Source organism: Euwallacea fornicatus, chromosome 23, assembly GCF_040115645.1.
Source record: "Euwallacea fornicatus isolate EFF26 chromosome 23, ASM4011564v1, whole genome shotgun sequence".
Taxonomy (NCBI): Eukaryota; Metazoa; Arthropoda; class Insecta; order Coleoptera; family Curculionidae; genus Euwallacea; species Euwallacea fornicatus.
In genome coordinates this window covers 291,656-315,670 of record NC_089563.1, presented here as the reverse complement: position 1 = coordinate 315,670, position 24,015 = coordinate 291,656, and the positions used below count along the sequence as shown (strand labels likewise).

Here is a 24,015-nt window from a genome sequence, read left to right as displayed (position 1 = left end):
TTCACTGCATATTTCTTTACAACTGCTGCATATTTAGCAGTTTAACAACAACCACTTCTCTAATTAAAGTGTTGCAGAACAAGTTGTTGCGTTGGTTGCAGTTGCAGCGTTACATGTAACACAGCCACTATAGCGCCAACACAGTGTATGTCTGTCTCCACAACTCTTTCTTTCGTCACGGCGAAACGTGTTTTGAATGTTTTCGGTGGTTTAACACGTACCTTGAAGGTACAGGTTGTCCACCAGCAGACATCCTGCGTCCCATTCCGAATGAGTGAACTTTTTCGGCTAAACTTTCAAGCGTATTGGGATACCCACGTTCATATTGAGGAAAATGAGGTTGCGAACTCTTGGGTTGTTCGGTAATAACTGGAGGAGGTGGTTGATAGCCCCAATTAGTATCGGGAGGTCTGCTGCAAATACCCCCTAAGTAAACCGCCTGGTCTTAATTAAATAATCATCTCGGGCTTACCTGTTGTAATATAAGTCAAGACCGTTGGAATCGGGTTGTTGCGAGTGCTGCTGCGAGTGTCGGTCCAGGGCCGATTGTCTGTCCAACGTTGATAAACCCAATCCCAAACGAGATCGAGACTCGTTCATTTCCCTTCCATCTCCTGTGTGTCTTTGACGCATCGCATCTCTGAAACAACCCCTCAGCAAGTTAGAACCAAACGGGAGAAGATTCGACTTCTAGCAGTAACGGCAAGATACAATGGCACGGGCTGGCCCGAACTCACCTGATTGAGGTGATAGGGTCGGGTTATTCTTAGAAATTTATAATTTAATAAGAGCGTACAGGGTGTTTCTAAAAATCTGGGCAATATTCGGGAAGTGAAAAGTTCTTATAAAAAAATTGCACATATGCTGATAAATTATTTGCCAAAAACTTACCCGTAAGGAAATATAGCTTTTCAAAATTTCATAACGAATATGGTTTTGTCCTAGAACCTTTTCCTCCAGTTGATCAAATTTAATGAACTTATTTTAAACGAATAAATTTATTTTTAACGACTTTAACGCAACAATGTTGTTCGTTTTGGTATCTGCATAGGCGACAAGGAGTAAAAGATACACGCAAAATTCCCTTACATTTGTAAAATAGGCCCTTTAATAAAACAGTGTATTTCTGGAAAGCGGTTCGTTTCACGTATATCAACCAAGAGTACCTTTCTCTCTCAGGTATGTCAGAAATCTAATACATCACGTAACCATTAAAAAGAAACAGATCTCAAGTTTGGGGATAAAGAAGATAAGAGTAGCATCCCTTCCGCCTCTCTGAAAATGGAGAAACAAGTGTTAAGCCTTATCTCATTACTCTTAGTATGATAAACAAGTGACTGGAAACTCCTCAAATTTCATCAAATGGAAGAAAAGTTAATTACAAAATACAATTTTCGCTGTCAAATTTGAAGAGCTATAGTTCCGTAAGGGTTTTGGAAAACAATTTATAAGCATAAGTACGATCTTTTGACAATAAATTTTCATATCTGGGGTACTGCCTACATTTTTGGAAACGCCCTGTGTAATTTCGGGATCGGGCCAGGTTTATATGTTGACAGATGCGAGCCGGATCGGGCCTCCAATCGGCAAAAAATTTTACACAACGAACCTATGTGGATCAGAAGAATCAATCTCATCAACTTCGTCGTCACGCAGATCTCTCTTGATTACGACAACTGGGGGTGGTTTGTGCTCCGCTCTGGGTTGAACAGAGGGCGACCCTTGGCCACCTTTTCCTCCTTTTCTCTGCCTCGTTGCCAACACCAATCTCCGGGGAATCGACATAATGATGACCACATCGTCGAGACTCATGTGCGTTACGTCCACTAAATTGACCGCCAATATCTCGTCTCCCACCTGAAATTGAGTTTAGAAAATAGAGATATTAAATAAAAATTGGAAAGGACACATAATTCTTTCCTTAACGATCAATTCCCTAAAACATAAACCTTATAGCAGCACAGGACGTAATGCTATTAACCACGCTATTAGACGTCTGGATGGAAGTCATATAGAACCTGATACCGGTATTAAGTTACAAAGAACAAAATCGGCTCTCTGACAATTTAACCAACTTTGGTGATTTGGTTTAAGTGGATGTTTGCATTTGCTAATGCCATTGTACACTCCTCTTTCAAAGAACAAATCTAACAATCTTATCCAGTGTTGAGGACTCGAAAGAGGAGTGTCATTCAAGAACGGATAATGTTTGTTTGTGTTTGAACTTGATTTTAAAAAAAGATTTTTATTATTATAGCAGCTACCACTAGCGTAATAAAGTAAGATGTTAAGCGACGCTTTGTTACAGCTGAAAGGAAGAATGCTGCAGCCTTATCATTGTGCGAAAGAAACCTTTCTTATTTGCTTTATACGCCGAAGCTTCAAAGGCTTGTGACGTTTTAATAGAGATGAAAGAATACTTCTGGTTAACATGAGATTTAAAAAAATAATAATAAACAAATCACAAATATAAAATCACTAAAACCAAAACCGGGGTAATTCATGACCTTTCCCGAATTAGAATGAGAAAGACAGCGCTACTCAAAGGTGAAAACATTTCATTTCTAACTAGGCACGAATCTAGTGAATCCCCCATTATACTTTCAAGGGGATTCCTGCAGTCGTTGCTTTTCATCTCTGATTAAATTGATTGGCCTACTGTGGATATTTTAGGTCGCAGGCATACCCTAAAATTAATTTTCCTGCAATTTTTAGTCCCTTTAAACCTGAGGCCAGGTTTAGCCGGATTTCTTAACTCTTCATTCTTAATTCAACTCCTCAATCCTTAATTTCAGATTTTCGTTGCTACTGCATAGCATTAAGAGTTCCCAACTTTTAACTTCTAGGATTTGAAGCTTAAGAATTAAGGAAATAGGTTTTGCACGATGAAAGTAAGGGGGAATCATCATTTTCGGTCTGAATGGCGTAGAGTAGGATGTAAACCAGGAGATCCATAAAGTGCACAAGAAGGGCCACGAGAAAGAGAAGGAATCGCGGGACCATTTTCTTAAAAGAATGGCAGGAGATGTGGACTTCCGAGGAAGAGTGACCTGAAACCTTTATAAAATATATGAAAACATGATATGATAGAGCAAGGGAAGAGGTGACCTACTCTGTGAGGTAAGCGATCACTGAGCATAGAGTTTTCGGGATGTATCTACATAGGATCGGAAAGGCGAAGTATAGTGGGTGCTAGTACTGCACGTCGGAAGACGACAACAATCTTCATATGCAAAAGGTTTTAAAATATTAGGATTAAAGCAGCCATGGAATACGAAATAACGGTTAGTGTCAATAGGTACCGTCGTTAGTGTTAAAAAGCAAAAAGGAATGCGGTGACGGAAATGCTAGAAAAATCATGCGAAATATGTCAAATAAAATGAAAACCGGAAAAATTTTTTCGCTCCCCCCCTTTCTGATACAATATAATGCTGACGTACTTCCAGAAGGGTTCCAGGATGTAACCCAACGTTTTTGATGGGCAGACGACTGAGGCTACTTGCGCCTGCGTCGCTTCCGGTCAGAAGACCAGACGGGGAGCCTTCTGAAGATCTACCTCGTGAGAGAAAAAAAGGTGTAAATGACGTGAAATACGTGAAGCCATCTTTTGGAATGATATTCATAGCACGAATTGCTTGAAATTATAAATTGCAAGAGCTATTTCCATAAAAATTGTGGAAAAACCACCAATTGGTCGTTATATTTTGAAATAAGTAACAACTTACATAAACCACCTTATGAATTACGATTTAACAAATTAGAATTAGGAAGTAGAATGAGGAATGAAGAAATTGGATAAACCTAACTTTAATAATATTCCTAAGACAACTTGTACTTCGTTTGACTAAATTAAGAATTTTTCAGGCAATTAATTGCATATGAGACTTCCGTTTGCTAAAAGTTGCTTGACGTATTGCAAATACATTAAGTTTTAAATATTTCCAATAATGCACCTCTAGTTAGATCTGTCAATGTTTTGTCGGTAAATCCCAGAGATCTGTGTGACCCGGATAAAAACTTATTTCATTTGCTTCGATTTAATTTAGTGCACACTCATTAGTGACCGTAAAGAAATATTATTTTTAAAAGTATTGTCGAATATCGTTTTTAAACATAAAAGCCAACCACAAAGGAATGGCAAGAATGGGGTTTAAAAGGAAAAGCAGCTTATTGAAGTTTGCTACCTTTAGGAAACAATGGCATTCAGGACATCGAAACGAAGAAACCGTAAAAATCTTGTCCGTAGTGACCTCTTTCTGAAGTATGAAGGATATTTACCCCTTTTTATATCCCTAACGACACTAATCATCATATACAGGGTGTCCGAGATCAAAGTGCAAATATTTTAACCATTATTTCTACTAATGAAATTAATAAACACGTATTTTTCCTTTTTCTCCTAAAGTCGGTCGTTTAAGTTCTAGAGATCTTTGAATGTGGGGCCCCATTTGGATAAAATCATTTGTGTTGGAAGAGCCCTTCAAAGGATTTTCGTTAAATTTAGTGCACAAACATTTTTCGATCGCAGTAGTTCACAAATAAAAAAATGAAATATAATGCCTTGCCATAACATAGATATAAGGGCCGGACTATGAACATAGAGGCCCGTATTTATTTAACCGTTAAATATTTCGATCAAGTGATTACACTACTTGATTATACCTTTCATTGAGAAATTTTTTGTTTCTTGGAGATTTTTCACAGAATGCGTCGTTTTCTCATGGTAGTTATTTTAACGCAATTCTTATCTTCTTAGGATTAGACCGTTAAAGTTATTTATAGAATTATTTGACACAAAATAATAAAGAAGAATAAAATTATACACTATAAAAATTGTTCAAAGTGACCACGAGTCCCTGGGCTTTCTTTAAACGATAAGGGTGATACTTTTCTTGACGTAACACCCTTTGAATGCTATTTTTTGAGATCAATAAGTCAGCATTTCTTAAGCTACTAATTTTATTACCCTCAAAGTAATTGAATATTTCTTGCTCATCATCTTCCCCATGATGCTTAATATTATGATTTTCTCCTCGTTGAGGACGAAACTACCAATTTCCCTCAATCTGATATGAACATTTGTAAACTTTCTCGCATTTGGAAGTCGTCGATTAGGAAATCGCTGATGGTAGAGAACTCTAGCTCTATGAGCATTTTGTCTTCACTCACCATAAATCAAGTGAATGTCTGCACACTCGAGATCGCTAAACGGAAGAGCCAGCATAAAACAAATAAAAATTAATTTTTCTGTTATTTTATAATTAAATATGGCAATAATAGCATTAACGAGTAATACCTACTGCTAGTTGACCACAATATGCCAGAAAATGACAATCAGAACGATTTTTTTGACAGGGAGAATGATGTGGCTATTCGAGTCATGGTCTACTTAATATCAACAAATTCCTGCAATAAAAAGGCGTAAAATTTGGAATCGCCACTACGAGAAAACGACGCATTATGCGAAAAATCTCCAAGAGGCAGAAAAGTTTCTAAATGAAAGATACAATCGAGTAGTGTAATCACTTCATCGAAATATTTAACGGTTAAATAAATATGGGCCCTTATATTCATAGTCCGGCCCTTATATCTATGTTATGGCAAAGCTGTATATTTAATTTTTTTATTTGGGAACTGCTGCGATCGAAAAATGTTTGTGAACCAAATTTCATGACAATCCGTCGAAAGGCTCTTCCAACATAAATTATTTTATACAAATGGGGCCCCATATTCAAAGAGCCCTAGAACTTAAACGAAAGACTTTTGGACAAAAATAAAAAATACGCGTTTGTTAATTTCATTAGTATAAACCACGGTTAAAATATTTGCACTCTGATCTGGGACACCCTCTATATGTATACAAACAGGGTGTCTCTAAAAGGTCTGTACAAAATTCTACCACAGATTTCTGAGGTCAAAACATGACGATTTAACCCAATTTACCTTAGTCCAAAAGTGGACGGTTTTCGAAATACAGGGCGTCAAAGTGAAAACAAAAAAAAGCAAAAAAATTAATTTCTTGGTTGGTAATGCTGCTATCTACACAAAATGTCGTATCGGGCGGTTTTTGGGGATAACAAATCAGAATTCGTTTACATTTTTGATGTACAATGTAGAGGGCGTTGTCTGTGCCCGATGACCCCTCTTTAAAAGGACATAACTTTTTTATCACCCGGTATAAAATTTATTTATGACTAGTCTTGTGTTTTCCTACATTTTTTTAAGGAAAAAAGGTCTCTTGTTAAAAATCTCTACGAGGCTTCCTTTTCGAGATATTTGAAGCTTAAAGTTCGCTGCATGTCTTGAACAATAATTTTAATGTACTACATATCTATTCTTACAGTTGGTGGTATATTATCAACATGAATTTAAGATTAATGTGTGGGCAGGAATAATTGACAATTTTATTATTGGTCCTGTCATTTTGCCGCCCCGATTAAGTGGTGAAAGTTATTTGGAACATATTCAAAATACAATGCCAGAATTATTGGAAGATCTTCCTTTACAACTTCGGCAAGATATGTGGTTTATGCACGACGGTGCTCCGCCACATTTTACTATAAATGTGCGCAGCTATTTATATCAACAGTACCCACGAAGATGGATAGGTAAAGGAAATGATGCTCCGGTACCATGGCCATCGCGCTCACCGGATTTAACTCGGATGGATTATTTTTTATGGGGGACTCTAAAGTCCATGGTATACTTCACGGCCATAAATAGTGAAGAGGAACTATGGGGACAAATTCAAAATGCAGTAAACATTTTAAAGAACGGCGAAGAATTGATGAATAGAGTACATTTTAATTTCTTGCGTCGGATTAATCTTTGTATGCAAGTCAATGGTGGTCATTTCGAACATCTACTAAAAGTATAATTTTTTCGTGTTTATGTTTGGTATCTATGTTTTCAAGTAATTTGTAACCTATTTTTAAGTTTTGATTTTTTTCGATCCAACTGTAAGAATAGATATGTAGTACATTAAAATTATTGTTCAAGACATGCAGCGAACTTTAAGCTTCAAATATCTCAAGAAGGAAGCCTCGTAGAGATTTTTAACAAGAGACCTTCTTTCCTTAAAAAAAAATGTAGGAAAATACAAGACTAGTCATAAATAAATTTTATACCGGGTGATAAAAAAGTTATGCCCTTTTAAAGAGGGGTCATCGGACGCAGACAACGCCCTCTACATTGTACATCAAAAATGTAAACGAATTCTGATTTGTTATCCCCAAAAACCGCCCGATACGACATTTTGTGTAGATAGCAGCATTACCAACCAAGAAATTAATTTTTTTGCTTTTTTTTGTTTTCACTTTGGCGCCCTGTATTTCGAAAACCGTCCACTTTTGGACTAAGGTAAATTGGGTTAAATCGTCATGTTTTGACCTCAGAAATCTGTGGTAGAATTTTGTACAGACGTTTTAGAGACACCCTGTATATTAGTTTGTCATTAACATTCTAACAGTTTTTTCAACTTAGCATAACGTTTGGTCTATGTTCAGTTGAAACCGAAACGAATAAAGTATTATGAGAGAAGACTAACCTTAAGACAGCCGCTATTATACACTGCAGATTCCAATGCAATACGAGAAATGAAAACACCATCCTGCCGTTCCTGACCATTTCCCTCTCGGATATAGAGGCCTAAAGTCTGACCAGGACGTTTCACAATCTCAACGAACTGCACCTGTAAAAAATAATTAACTACGGTGTAGAAGGTCAGGAGTGTTCTAATTATGTTGAGTATTGAACGGAGAAAATGCCAAACGAAATTGCATTTGGGGTACCTACTTGGTGCTTGGCATCCTGCATGGCTAAGAAGCGTTTGGCCTGCTCTACAGCAGAACGCCCTAGGTGGCGGGAGTCTAGAATTCGCACGATCATCTCACCTCGCCTTTCCACATGCTGGAAAAAAGGAAAAATGTGTTTCCACGTAAAACGGCAAGTTATGACAGTGAGCAAGCAATATGTGTGGATAGTCCCAGAAGCACTGGTCCTAACTCTTAAGAAAAAAAAAATGTAACTAATACATTTTTTCAAAACATAGTCCCTTTGAGATTGACACGCTTTTCACAGCGATGGACTATGACTTCTATAGCCTGTTTATAGTAAGAAGTTTCGAATGTTTCAAAATAGACATTGCTAGGTTCTCATTACAAGCAAATCATCTTTCGAGTTTGGAAATATAAAATAATCTGAAGGAGCCAAATCTGACAAAAAGGTGGGTGACGGAAAAGGTCGAAACCGATTTGATTGCTTTTGGCCATCGCGATGATGGAAGCGTGGACTGGTGTCTCGTCTTGATGAAACAACACATTCTTTTTCGCCAAATGCGGACTCTTTTTCCCAATTCCTTCTCTCAAACGCTGCAATAAATTTGTGTAATACTTTCCGTTTATTGTTCTTCCTTTATGGAGATAATCAAGAAAAATTATCTCACGTGAATCCCAAAAAACTGACGCCATGACCTTTTCTGCAGATTGAACAGTTTTCGCCTTCTTTGAAGTCGACTCTTCCCTTTTAGTCCGTTACTTTGACCTCTTTTTCGTTTCAAGTGTGAAATGATGGACCCATGTTTCGTGTGTGGTTATAAATCGCCGCAAAAACTCGGCTTTATTGCTGCGAAACTTTGCTAAACACTCCTTTGAACCACCCTCACGCCGCTGTTTTTGTTCAATGGTGAATAATTGCGGCCGCCCATCTTGTACACACTTTTCTCATATCAAATTATTCGGTCAAAATGGGATGTCCAGTACTTTTTGAAATACCTATCATACCTGCTAACTTGCGCAATTTCAGTCTATGGTCTGAGTAAAATTTTGTGGAATTTCGCAATTTCTGAAGGGGTCAGATCTGGAGTGTCGTCGGGCCGACCACTGCGAAATTTGTCTTAGCAGCTCGTATAACCCCCGTTTGAACTCTGCCACCCAATATTGTTGATGAAGGACGAGATCCTCCGAAGTGCACTCCAACTTCGCTTTGACATTGGATAGACCCGAATGAAGGTATTCAATCGTGTATCGATGACCAATTTTTGACCTGTTCGCAGAATTTCCAAAAGCGATCACTAAAAACGGACCCAAACCAAACGTAAATTAACGTAGCACCCTCTCACTGTCGATCTAAGCCCTTTAAACTTAGATCTTTGTAATACAGGTAAATTTTTAACAAAAAAATTGCCGTTTATGTCAGATCGGGTACTTCGAGATACGAAAATCGAGAAACAAACTTCGAAACTTTTCAAAGAAAAGTTTCGATCCTATTCAATAATTGAAACTTTTTCTTGGGAAACAGTTTAACTTGTTTGATTTTTCTTTCATTAAATTAATTTTTTCAGCTCCGGGATAGAAGATAACGTTCAGTGAAATGTCGTGTCGCCTCGTTTGAAAAGAATTTCCTTCCTTTTTTTAATAAATCTGTCCGCTGATTCCGCCTTGACAATAAAGTGGCTGGTTGTGTCAAATTGAGTGTGAAGTTGGAATAAAATTATCAGGAATCTTCTCCTCTGCCTGCTCAAGCACTTTGTACCGTTTAAATTCCTGAGGACAAAACAGATTTTCCTCGTTTTTTTCGCCGACACAAAAAGATGTGAAATCTGAGTTACTATCATTAAATCTAATAATACTCTGAACTCGATAAATCGTAGAGATACCGAGTGCAGGCAATAAAATATGTTAAGCAACCCGATTATTAAGCTGTCAATGGGCCTAAGCAGACAAAATAAATCAGCAATTCGCACGAAGTTACTATTTCTGGAACGAAATGGTAGAGCTGTCCGGTTTAATGGCTGCCAATAAAAGCTCTTTACAACAATGGCTTTGCAACTTAATTTACAACACGAATCACAAAAATACCAGCAATTCGGTAGTTTTCCAGCAAAATTTGAAAATTCCGTAGGTCGAGTCCTAATAAGGTGATTTGTACATTCCTGGTACCTATCTCTAAGGGCACGCACGCACTTAGTGGATACACCTGATGCGGCCAGCCATCCGATTGGTCGCATGCTAGAAAAATACAGGGTGTTTCCTAACTACGTGTAAAAAATTTAAAGGCGTAATCCTCGACTGATTTTGAGTCAAAAATGTCTAATAAACATATGTCCGCAAATGCCTTGTTTCCAAGATACAGGGTGTTGACTGAAAGACGTTGAAAAAGGTTTTAAAGGTTTCTAAAGGTTTGGTGGTATTTACTAACTTGTTTATTGTTAGTTTTTTTTTGCTACTTCCACTACTATAAACAAGATAGTCAGTGTTATTTTGGTGTTTTAATCTCTAAAGTGAAAGAATTTAGTTCTGTGTCCCAAAAATCAGATTATACCTCAGTTTTGAAAATTTTGAAAAGAAATGGCCAATATGGTTTTTGTTTACGGCCTTGGTGATGGTAAGTGTTTGGCAGCGAGGCGCATTTACATGGAAAGGTTTCCAAACCACCAAGCTCCCAACCACCAAACCTTTAAAAACCTCTTTCAACGTCTTTGTGACATTTCAACACCCTGTATCTTGGAAACAAGGCATTTGCGGGCACATGTTTATTAGACATTTTTGACTCAAAATCAGTCGAGGATTACGCCTTTAAATTTTTTACACGTAGTTAGGAAACACCCTGTATATGTCGGCGATTTAACTTATTTATAATAAATAGTTAAGAAAGAGGAACCTGTTGATTAATTAAGGGTCGGCGATAAGTTTTTTAAGAATCAACGGAATATGAGCTTATGGGCGACTGACTAATTCGTGTGCTTTGTTTAGGTTTGGATAAAGAACAGACCCGGCATGTGAAATACGACCGGGTCCGGTGGAACGGGAGCAGGGGGGAGATTAAAAGGATAGCCTGAGATTGACTGGGGCCCTAGGAAAAAGGGGAAGAAAAAGGCGGTGACAGAATGAGCTGACCCCAGATCACCAGTTCTTTGCCATTGTTCTAGAAATCTAGATTAGACACTTTATACCAATTAGTGTTTAAACCGTCCTTGTCGTTCCTTTTAATATAATCAACAGCATAATTCGAATGTGTTTTGACTTCCCGAATATGGCTTCTTAAGGAGCTTACCCATCTATTCCGATATACATATATAGGGTCATTCACGGAGAGTGTCCTATTAAAAGTTTACGGGGTTCTAATGTAGCTAGAGATCTGAAATTTTGGATACTCATGTAATGGAATTTAATCTGTTGAATTAAAATATTGGTATCGTTGCGACGTTGACAAATCTATGTATAACTGACAACAATTTTGTTATTTTAAATGGCACACCCTGTATTTTATTACATTTTCGAATTTCCCGGAAGATTTAAACTCCAGTTTATCCATCATATGCCATAGCTATGATGAACCGTTTTCGAAATAAATTATTTTTTTTACTAATTTGGCAACAAACAGCTCTAAATTGAAAAGTGCATATCTTTTCAGCTATCACAGCTAGAGAGTTGAAATTTGAGCTACAGACTCTTATTAGTTGTCTGTATTTTTTAATATTACACGTATTTTGGATTTGCATACAGGGCGTGGAAAAATTAGTGCGACATCAGAAGGATATAAATATGAGCATTAAATGAGAATCTTGAATAGAACACCCTATATCTTTGGGTGGCATCTGAAAGATCAATAAATTCTCTATCGAAAAGTATAATACATTAATATAATTGTTTTCAGTTGTTTTTGAGATATTGGCAAATATTTTTTTACAAATTTTTAATAAAAATTTTTAGCAAAATCTCTAATTTTATTTATATTCCGTAGATCTAGTTTATTATAAAGGATGTTACGATTTCGTTTATTTTACGTTGTTAACCCATAGCTTCCTCCTAACCGAATCAACTAATAAGTGGTGCCTTTTACTCTCAAAGATCCTAATATTTATTTCTAAAACGGTTCATCACAGCTATGGCATATGATAGATAAACTGGAGTCTAAATCTTCCGGGAAATTCGAAAATGTAATAAAATACAGGGTGCGCCATTTAAAATAACAAAGTTGTTATCAGTTACACATAGATCTGTCAACGTCGCAACGATACCAATATTTTAATTCAACAGATCAACCTCCATTACATCAGTATCCAAAATTTCAGATCTCTAGCTATATTAGAACCCCGTAAACTTTTAATAGGACACTCACCGTGAATGACCCTGTACATGTTAACTTACAGGGGAACTTTATTTCTATTCGCGCTATTAGCCGTATGATAATGTGTGAAGAAATAAAGTTTCCCCGTAAGTTAACATACATTTTGATCGCATGCGATCAATCGGACAGCTGCCCGCATCACGGATACCCGCTTAGTGCGTATGTGACCCAAGAAGCGTAGTTTCGTGACCGTTTGAAACCTCTTCGGAGCTATCAATGCTATTTTGTTTCGACTCCTTTAAAAATATATCAGCCATGCAAATACTAACAACTCTGATCACTCTTCAACTCCGTTGCTTTTTAATTAATTTTTCTGATCCCAACTTCAAACTTTTCTTTGTAATGGGCTTCCGGGCGTTTCAATTTCGCCGAGCTTAAAAGCTCCTACGTTCGGAATAAAAACCATTGTGCCCAGTCTTGTTATGCATTATTTTGCTTCATGTTTGATAACACCGTTTTCAGCTACCCACGCCACGTTCTAATTGATGGTCTAAACTCGTTTACATTTTCGTTTCCAAACGTCCTTTGTTGCTGCAAATTGCGTAGGTGAAATTTGTTTCCATGAAAGATCAAGAAGATTATTTGAATAACGAGGAAGTTTGAGAACTTCGAGTTCTTGTTTGGAAAGCGCTTAGAAAATAACACTCGTAGGTGTTAAAAATAGTGGAGGTGTGTAAAAATTCTGAGAAATTTAATTTTAATTTTAGGTTTTTCATTCTTGATGCTTCTATTAGAGTTTTCATACTCCTAAAACTAGTTTTCCTAACAAATTTACGTGTAGTTTCAATGGATGTACGAACTGTGATATTTGACAGGGCAAAGTTTTCCATAAGATACATTTTTGTTGCGTGGGAGAAAATGTATCAAAATCAAGGGAAAGAACAAATTTTATGATGTGTTTCGTACCCGCATTAAATTTAAATGGAAGGAATATTTCAGTCACGGAACAATAGATATTTAAAGAAATTCAAATATTAATATATCATCATTATATATTAAAATGTAATATTTACGAGTAATGATAAAATACTGATGAGAGGGATGAAAAGCAGAAAAGCACAAAATGAAACAAATCAAGTCAGTTAATCAATAAGTCTCTGCTGCGTCCAGATTGATATGAGAAGCTTTTCCAGAATTCTCAATCAACCATGAAATTTGTGTGGTATGAAAACCCACATAGTATAAGCATTTTAGTATAGTTTCCGTGATACAGTATTACTGTATTAAATCTAGTTGCTGCTAGTAATGAAAAAAAAGTAAATACTCCTCGGGTGCGAAACATGTACGATCCATAATAATTTACTTCACAACCGTGGTGTAGAATATACTATTTCTTAATAATTACCAAGAAATACGAATTCCATTTAAAGAAGGTAAACTCAAATTTGGTAAAACTTACTTCCAAAGCAGCAGCTGTCGAGGCATCATGGTCATTTTCAACCGCTTCTATCTGCTTGAAGATTTCGGTACTGATTCCAGACACCTGAAACAAAATGAAGAAGTCGATAAATTTTGACTAATTTCGATTACAAATTGATATTTTATATAGGATGTCCGGGTTTTTGTAGCACGATTTCAAGCAAATATTTGAAGCATAAAAATAATATTACTTCGCCATATTAACTACATTCGAGAATGCGTTGTTGAAGAAATACAGAGTGTTGAAGTTCTATGTTTTTCAATTTATCTCTTAATGCTCCTCAACTTTTTGAGATACTTAGTTCAAATGTTGAGCATAAGTTAATAACATAATTACGCAAATATTTTTCACTTTATTCCCTGAAGGTGATGAATTGGCTCAATGCAAACTATCCCTAGAAATGGGTGGAGGACCAATCGTTTGACCTCGTTGATCGCCCGATCTAAAACCTCTAGAATTTTATGTGTGGGCGTTTATCAAGAAAAATGTGTACTCAACTTCTGTAAACTCTCACGAAGAACTTGTAAGGCGAATAAAATATTCTGCTCTTCGAGTAACTGCTCAGAATTTGAGAGACGTTCGGCGGTCTTTATGGCGACGTTCTAATTTAGGTGTAGAACGTGATGGCGATCGTTTCCAACAATTTCTGTGAAAATAATCACTTGATATCGATATAAATGATTTTGTTATCGAATAAATTATTGCTGTTCAATTTATTGTGTATTTGATGTTGCTGTTGTGCTCTTGTCTGCCATTATTTGTCATTTATTTTCCATTACAAATACGCTTTGCTCTTAGATCGTCAGTAAATAAATACTTACTTCGGTTTACACTGTAAGAATGTGTCAGAGAATGTTACGTCGATATAAGGTCAGAAATATCAGAAACCAACCAAACCTGGCGATAGAAAAATTATCTTGTATTTTTTACCATTTTGCCAATAACTGCAAAATGAGGACAGATACTAAAATAGTTAAAACACATAAGTTTGTAAATTTAACAAGCAATTTAAATTTTTAAAATTAAATACTGTGCGAGGCACCACAAAGAATTTTGGGCGATAAATTATAGACCTCAAAGAGTAACTTATAGTCAAAATTTGAGCTAAATATCACAAAAACTTGAGGAACTGTAGAAGACAAATAGAAAAAAATACAAAACTTCAAATTTCCTGTGTTTCCTTAACAAACCAATTCTGGAATATATTTTACATAACAAACTAATATAATTTTGATGCGTAAAATATGTGGTTAAAATCCTGCTACAAAAAAAATTAAACACCCTGTATAATAATTAATATCTAGAATCATCATTCACTAAAGTTTCTCCAATGACTTCTTATAGTAGTTTTGAGCCTCCCAACTCCCGCTAAATTTCTTGAAATTTCTAACTCTATTAGCTAAACAATAAACCCTTTCTATTATAGGGAAATCCAAAGATTCGACATCTACAAAAGAAGAAGCAAATATGCGACCGAGTCTCCTGGTTTCGGTTGTAAGATAAAACTCGGTTGTGATTGATTGGAAGAGTTTCATACAGTTTTGACTAAATTATTTGAGAAATCATTTCCTTTCGAAGAAAGGAGAGAAAAGAAAAGAAATAAGTTGCGACTGACAATGGATCTGAAAGTGCCTTCCAGAAATATAACTGTAATGATCTCCTTTCTTACCATAATAAATATAGGTCACTCTATAGGCTGTTAATTCGAATAGTCAAGAAGCGTCACTATCGTGATATAACATAAGGCGTTTTGGATAAATCACGGGAGATTTCAAAAATCTCAATGAATATATAAGGTAAAAAAATCACTGTACTATTCTGACAAGCCTTTGCGTGCGTTCTATGTAATAAGTGATTTTTTTTGTTATACCCTTCTGTTATTTACGTTAAACATACCGCAAAATAGACATAATCATCAATTTTTTAAAAACGGCGGTCGTTAACGTGTAACTAACCTGAATTATGTTTGTATACAGTTGTAAAGCTCTTAACTTTCCAGAGGGTATTTTAAGTTTGTTTGCTTTATTGTGAAATTATAATCTACTTTTTAAAGGTAAAATCGAAAAGACAGGTTATCTCCAAAAGAAAAAACACTAATTTGCCATTTCGAATTTTCGTCAATTTGTCATTCACAGGCAATGCACTCCATTTTATCATATGAAACATTTAGTTTCCAAACTGTTTCTAGAATCCTTGAAATTGCTAATTTTATTGAACAACTTGTGGCTAAAAAAATATCCCAATTTAAGTGTAAAACCGTTACAAAATGAGACAACTTTGTTCTGTACAACTAATGTACATATGCGCTTACTTGGCTATAATCCACTGAAGAATGCGTATTTCCAAAGAATTCAATTATGGAGACCGCCGGGTGTTTGATGAAAAATCCAAATTTTGGTTCAATCGCACTATTTGAGGAAAAATCTGAAAATTTGCACTAATTTGCGTAATGGAGACACCATTAAAGTACCCGAATGCTCGATTTTTGTAGACATCCCAATATTGTAAGATTTAAAAATATCTACGCCACTGCTAAAACCCACAGTTTCACAAATACAAAATTACAATATGTATACATAGTATTATGCCATAAACATTTCCTAGATTATTAACTTTACAAATCTCCCTATTACCATGAAGTTGAAGTTGGCAATTTTACATACCCCATTACGGAATTTTTATTGCCCAACTTAACATTAATACCTGCTGAGCACATGAATAATGACTCCACGATACTTTATCTACAACTCCTAAACCTTATAAATGGGTTTTCCGTTTTTAAAGTTGGGCAACGGTAATAAGGCAAGAGCATTTTTAAACCCAACCAACCTCCCCCCCCCCACCTTCTCCTCCTCCCCCTCTCCCACCCCGTCCCTCATTTTTTTAAACCAAATTTCTTATTGAACTTTCCTTGGTGTGCTTTGACACGCTTTCCGCCCCTAAAGCTATTGGAAAGTTAATCGATACTGGTTGTTAAATATCGCAACGTCTTTGCCAACACAATTTCAGATTCTTCCAACTAATTGACCTCAAACTCGAAAGATGTCAGGTCGCATAATAACTTGTATTTACCAACTTTTGATGGATGATGTCTCGGGTCAATGGAGGAATTATTATTATAATGAGAGAAATTTTCCAGGCTCTTTTGTAAGAATAATACATGTGGTGAACAGCCAATCTGGAATGGCACTTCGTCTATACTGGAAACTAGGCTAACACTACAGGGTGTTTCGTAAGCATACCGACAAACTTTCAGGGGAGGCAGAGCTCATAAAAACAAATGTTCAAATCGAATAAAGTTAGGTCCGCAATCGCCTCGTTTCCAAGATACAGAGTGTTTGATTTTTTTTTCAAAAACGGTGTGGGATAAGGAGATGTAATTGGGGACACGCTGTGGCGCGATAAATGTGTATATTCTGGAGAAGGCAAAATACACTGACTTTCAAAAAAACCGCAACACCAAGAAGAACGCATTGTATGTATTTGAAATTTTGGTATGATTTTAGATTTAGAAAGAGAAAAAATGATAAAAATTTCAAGTTCGCATTTTAATGCGATATGAAGTTTTTCTTTACTTTTTTATCTGTGACTATCGTTCTTTTTGCAAATTTTTTTATAGACGGATAGCGATAAAGGTATTATTGTTAGTGCCATATTGAATGTGTGGTAGTACAAAATGCCTCGTGTACGCCAAAATGCAGTTTATCGGCAGTTAACTCCCTTTGAAAGGGGAAGAATTGTTGGTATGCATGAGGCAGGTTTACCTTGCCGCGAAATTGCACGTAGATTGGATCGAAGCGCATCAACAGTGCTAAGAGCTTGGAGAGATTGGTCTAACGAAGGGTCAGTAAATCGTCATCGTGGTAGTGGCCGTCCAAGAATGACGAATCGACGCGAAGACTGGCGACTTCGTCGTTCAGCGACAGACCCCCCCCTTTTGAAACAATTCCGTCTCTTAGTGCTAACTGGGTAGCTACCCTAAATCGAAGGGTCTCCCTTAGTACGATGTATCGCAGAATTCGAAGTTTTGGACTAAATTCATATCGTCCTATGCGTCAGCTTCCATTATCACGAAACCACAGGGTGGCCCGACTGGAGTGTTGTCGTCTGAGAGTGCAATGGGTGGATGAGTGGAGAAGAATCGTGTTCAGTGATGAGAGCCGATTTTGTTTATGGCGATCTGATGGACGGTTACGTGTTAGAAGGCACAGAGGAGAGCGATTAAATTTGGACTTTTTGGAAAGGCGTCATTCTGGTTTAACACCAGGTGTCATGGTTTGGGGTGCCATCCAGTATGGTAGTCGGTCTCCTCTTGTTTTCATTTATGATAGATTAAATGCTCAGAGGTACATTAATAGTGTCTTAGAACCGGTTCTTGTACCATACATGCACGACCATCCTGGAAGCACATTTCAACAGGATAATGCGCGACCACATGCAGCCAACGATACTTTGAGGTATTTGAAAGCTGAAAATTTGGATACTTTGCCTTGGCCAACTCGGTCTCCAGATTTGTCCCCAATAGAACATGTATGGGATATAATGGGTCGGAGACTTCAACGTTTAGCTCGCCCTCCAGAGACCATAGATGAACTCCGCGAGCAGGTGCAGATTGCCTGGGATACAACACCACAGGAAGATATTGACAATTTAATTTTAAGCATGCCACGTCGCTTACAGGAATGTATTAATTTAAGAGGAGATACCACCCATTATTAAATTATTATTAAATTTTTTTACTTATTCACAATAATTTTCTTTTGATATTTTGACCATTTTTATCTATTACCCGACCCAACGTAATGCCAGAATTTTAAACGTGTACGATGTGTTCTTCTTGGTGTTGCGGTTTTTTTGAAAGTCAGTGTATTTCCACCTACACCAGTGCTGTCCATCAATCTTGAATTTAAAAAAAAGTCAATTAATGTTTTATTGCTCAAGTAGTCGTTTCCAAGATAAAAAAATTATTTTTCATTCTTGTGTGTATCAAAAATGCTGTATAGTTTTCCAAGTGCGATTTTTTTTTAATTCTTTGGAAATATTAATTTAATTTTCTTCTAGCAGAGGTAGAGGACATGAAGGCAAACACATGTGATACATGTCCTTTCGCAAAATAATACTCTTCTTCCAAAGTACGATTTCGTTAAATTCTGAACCATTTACACTTTGTATCTCGGAAACGAAGTGATATCGGACCTAACTTTATTCGATCTAAATACTTGTTTTCATGAACTCTACATCCCCTGAACGGTTCTCCGTATGTTTGAGAAACACCCCGTATTATTTCGTGGTAGTGCCGCACGCTCGTGCGACATGACACGCAATTAATTGAAAGGAGAATACTGAAAAGAGAATCTCTAATTATTATAATTATATTAGGCGTGCTTTAAGTTGCAAAAACGCAATTTCGCTCTCTGCGGCTTGTAATATGTTGCAGCAGGAATAATTTGATTACGGCTGCAATACGCAAAGCATAATAATTCTATTTCGGTCAAGAGATAGAGCTAAATTACACTGCAGTATATGGGTACATTAACCATTATTAGTCTGTATTGTTTGGAGAAACTAATTAAATTTTCCAAGCTATCTTATCCTATGAATACATGATGTGGTCATCGGATGAGATTTTGCTATTGCGGTAACCAACGTTGGCATATGATTTAAATCTGCAATTGAATTTCGGAATATAATACGTCCTTTAACTAAATAAATGATAACCTGAAAACTAGCAATTTCCATGTGGTCCCTTAATGGTCGTTCGGCATCGTCGTGGAAGGTTCCTTCATATATCGGCCACAACCCACAACGTATTGTTAATGACGGTCATCAACGGTGGTTAAACAGATTCGAAGTTTTGGGGTTAATTAATTCCCAATAATGTGGGGCGACGTGGAAGTTACATCGATCAATTATGATTAAAGTCGAGATTATCTGGACTCTATTATTGTGATTCATATAGCCCTGACGAGGCGAGTCGAATTTATTTTCGCCGGAAGGAGCAAAGTTGCCATTTTAGCATTTCGCATGAAATTGGTATGTAAATTTACTTGGAAATTTGTTTCAAAAATATCTTCAAAAATACGACACATTAATAGTTCTACAGGACATTCCATAATAGTACACCATTATTTTAAGTTCGCTAATTCCAACTTCGTTCTCACTCCATCTTCGAGATACAAGTTGTATTGGAAATTTTACCTTTCTGATAAAGTACTATCGCATCTCCTGCATTATCTGAAATATTAAATTAACACTGTGTTCTCTGTGGGCACTACGTCACAGTGTTTTTTTACCTTTCAAACAAGCAAAAAAATGTGAGAAATATGAAAAAACTCACAAAAAGTTGAAATGTTTTGCAATCAAATAGGATTTCCACCTTAGCAAAACACAAGAACATGCTTATAAATAAAAGTGTTTGCAAGGTGTGATTCGTCCGTCAAAGCTACCACTTCTGAAACTATTTTATTCAATTTAGTTAGATAGAGTTAAAATAGAATTAAATTTAGTACCCTTAAAATTAGTTATAATATGTCTTTTAGTATGATTTACCTTCCTAAAATCGCCCTGTATAACCATAGGGGGTGGATGGCTGGGTCTGTTGTTCGGAGCAACCGGGGGTGCACGCAGTGGCGATGCCGTGAGATCCAAAGCCTCGCGCCCATTATCCTACAATAAAAAATGATAATTAAATAAAAAAATTCTCTTCCTCTAAATCGTTATTTCTAGCAATTTTTTTAATATCAAACGTTTCTATAGGTATTTGTGACGATAATCGGAAAAGTAGGTTTATCATCGATTATTGCGGATAAATTTCGTAATTAATTCCAGAAGGATCAATTCGTCAACATGTCGGGAAAAACATAAAAGAAAATGGTGATATTTCCTACCCGAAATCTACCCCGTCTTTCCCGACTACGCCAGTCAGGCATTTGTCTTTGTAAGATCTGGGACACGATAAGAGAAATAATTTTTCATTGAAAGCAAACCAATTTTTTTTTAAGCGTGCAAACCAAGCGAAAAAATCTGAAATTTTATTCCATAAGGTCCTTATACATTCAAAATCCCCATTGATGATGCTTTTCTGAGTATTTGGGCCACTTTCAATGATTATTCTTGAGATATTTATTTGTACTAGTTTTGAGAAGACTCTTGAGGGCATAATCCCTGATCTTAGAGTCACTTTACAGTCTTTTCGCTTTCAGTAGGTTCCTTTATTTTACCGGCTGCAACAATTCAATACAAGTATAAAAAAACTTGATCTGGCTGTTATCCCGTTCACTCGAATTAGTTTCATCAATGTGTTCAATTAAGTGGAAAACTTAAAGGGCTTTTCATTGTCTTTTCAAATCTTTTGCCCTTGATGCGATTACAGTAAGCCTCATTGACGATGATTGGTTTGAGAAGAATTTTGATGATTTCGACTCATCTTGACAAAAATGTGTTGGGAAAATTTTGATTTGACAATTACGAGAGTGTTGGAAAAAATAAGCTCCATGCGGCACTTCAAATTTGACTTTTATAGTTGGGGTCCCGGAAACTAAAGGAAGGACGAAGAGGTTTAAATGGGGACAAAATTTAGCACTTGATCAAATACCGTTTTCGAAATTTGAATTTTTCGAGTACTTCTATAAAAATCGGAGATTTTGGTTTTATTTTTTTAGTCCCATTTGGCAAAGAAGTTCAAAACCACAAGCACATTTTCATTATTATTTTTCTCGGCGACACGATAAAGTTTTTGGATTTGCCGTCCGATTATTTTTTCTGCCGAAAAATTCAATGTGACGCCCAAAAGAAAAAATAAAAGTGATGATGGTAACCAAAAGACAAAACGAGAAGTCAAATCTAATAATATCATCGTGTAGCTAAGAAAAAGCTGTAATGAAAACGCGCTTACCCTTTTGAGCTTCCTTGTCAAATAACGTTAAAAAAGTAAAAACGGAATCTCCAATTTTTAGTTCTTTTCGGCTATTTTCAGAAATAGTCGGAAAATTCAAATTTCGAAAACAGCATTTGGTCAATCACTACATTACGCAATTTTTCTCCCTTCTAAATTTCTCCACATCTCTTCTAGTTTTCGAGATCCCAATGGTGAGGGTCGAATTTGGAATGCCCTGTAAATACATAATTTCAGATTTTTCAGAATCAAATCTTGTTGGCACCTATTTATGGGCTGCATGCCATGGAATTCACGGTTCTCGGATATTTAAGACATTTGCTGGCTATCTTTGCATTATTATTTCATATAAGAACCTGAATCTTTCTATTGATTATTGTCTACTAATCTTTAATTCCAAAACTACTGATACGGTGCAGGAGTTGAGGCATACATTTTCAATACACTGAGGGCTGCAATGCCTCGTTTACCTTATGAATCGATACTGCTAACTTCGAATTAAACTGCACTAAAATGTTCAGTAACATCTTACTTATCTTCTTCTACCTATCTATCTTATCATCTTCTAAATTGACCCTCAAAATGATTTTTCATTTCGATTTAGATTAAATAAAAGACAAGTTTTAACACAATGGGATCTTAAAATTTTTTTAAGTTTAGGAGACACTTCTAGAATACGCTTCCGATCTGATGATCGATATGGCTAATTTCGAATTAAAATCACACCACGATGTTTTCTAAAAGTGATCAAATCACTCTTTAAAATTGTTTCGGTTAGACTAATTTCAAGGAAGGTTTCTTTTAAATTCAGTTTAGTTTTCCCAATTTCCACGATGAATGAAATCTTGATAGCGGGCCTGTATCTGCAATCCTGAAAGCTACGTGTAGCCCCAATACTATCTAATATACGATCTAAGATTTCTATTAGCGAAATACCATGAGTAATACGACGATAGAAACTTATTATAAAAATGTAAAGAAAACGTATTATCAATTTACGTTATTTTTTACAGTTTTAGCAGCCCATTTTGGCGAATGAGATCCTAATACATAAGAGGGAAATTTGAAATTTAGAGGAAGCGACTTGAGTACGCAAAAGTTGCAAATATATAGTGTCGTTATCGGTTCTTTGCCTTCTTTTTACACAAGGTAAACATATATAAACTCCCGTTAAACTTCCCAGGAGTTTAATAAATTGACTTTCAACATAGACAATTTTAAAATTCCACCCTAAATGGCGAAAAACATTCATTTTACTTACACCAATAATAATTTCCTATGAATTAAATTTTTCGGAATTACATGTGACAGAGCAATGGTAATAATTTATTATACCGTGCGGCTCTAATTTGTCATCCACTCTCCCTTTAAAAATTCAGAAGCAACATTAAATAGAACAAAAAATACTAGCGTTTCACGTTTGTTTATTTTGATTTAATGTTGTTTACGTGGCTGATTACGCGAAATGATCTTTTTTTTTTTTAATGAAAATGGGTCAAGCAAAACCGTAAATTAAAGGTCATTCAAAACTTCGTTTAATGCTGTATTACAATTCAAAATCTATGTATTAGTTTTTAAGAAAAACCGGTACAAATTTGGTAAAAAATACAATATAAACTCAGTTAAATAGTACGTAAACAATAAAAATATTTTTTCGTCTATAGAAAATTGGTTGGTTGGGTTAAATAGGGCAAAAAATAGTATCTTTTGATGTTTGCTAATTTTGTTTATTTATTTAAACCTTTGCTGCTAGAAGTAGAAACGAGCTATCGACGTTTAGGCCTTTTTGCCATTGAAGGTATTTATAAGTACATTTATATGCAATAAATTAAATTATTTAACTTATTGATGAAAATGTTCGACTAGGGTTGTGTTGAAAAATCAGAAATGAAATTGTTTTGGTGGTCTGGTTATACATACAGTAGTGGCCATAAGTATGGAAACTTTAAATATTCCTACAGATTTTTTTTCTGTGTTACTTTTATAAGATTGTTTTCATAGTATTGTTAGATAATAATGTACGCTATCAAAATATACAATAGGGGACGCTCTGAGATATTCTCAAAAAATAATCAACAGGAATTAAAATTTTAAGGTGGACAAAAGTATGGAAACCTATACATTTCATTTAAATAACTAAAACAAAATAACACTTATTTCGATTTTTATTTAATATTTGGTGGCATAGCCATTTGCTTTAATAACAGCACGACACCTCTCGTTCATAGAACAAACCAGTTTTTTACATGTTTCCACGGAAATTAATTTCCATTCTCGCTCTATAATACTAAACAAATAATTGACATTGCGAATTTTTTCTTTTCTAATTTGTCTTCCCAGATGTTCCCAAAGATGTTCGATCGGATTCAGATCCGGACTCTGGGAAGGCCATTCCATTTTCGGCGCACAGTTTACTTCAAACCAAGTTTTAACGAGCTTAGATGTGTGCTTTGGGTCGTTATCTTGTTGGAAACTCCAAGATAACGGCATTTCCCACTCAGCAAACGGAAGCATATGGTTTACCAATATATCTTTATAAGCGAATCGGTCCATAATGCCGTTTATTTTAATT

The 24,015-nt window shown here is 35.9% G+C and overlaps 1 protein-coding gene across 4 annotated transcripts in view; it reads right to left on the bottom strand.

Moving 5' to 3' along the window:
* RhoGAP100F (Rho GTPase activating protein at 100F) overlaps positions 1–24,015 on the bottom strand; it is a 65,543-nt gene that overhangs the window by 23,250 nt on the left and 18,278 nt on the right. For 3 of the 4 annotated variants that reach the window (XM_066295741.1, XM_066295742.1, XM_066295743.1), the window contains 7 exons: positions 20,099–20,215; positions 13,529–13,612; positions 7,795–7,908; positions 7,547–7,690; positions 1,610–1,857; positions 473–640; positions 222–413 (listed from right to left, as the gene is read on the bottom strand). In XM_066295741.1, the coding sequence (XP_066151838.1) occupies positions 222–413; positions 473–640; positions 1,610–1,857; positions 7,547–7,690; positions 7,795–7,908; positions 13,529–13,612; positions 20,099–20,215 (1,067 nt within the window). The remainder of the gene's footprint in view (positions 1–221; positions 414–472; positions 641–1,609; positions 1,858–7,546; positions 7,691–7,794; positions 7,909–13,528; positions 13,613–20,098; positions 20,216–24,015) is intronic. The other variant, XM_066295744.1, reaches the window with a different exon arrangement.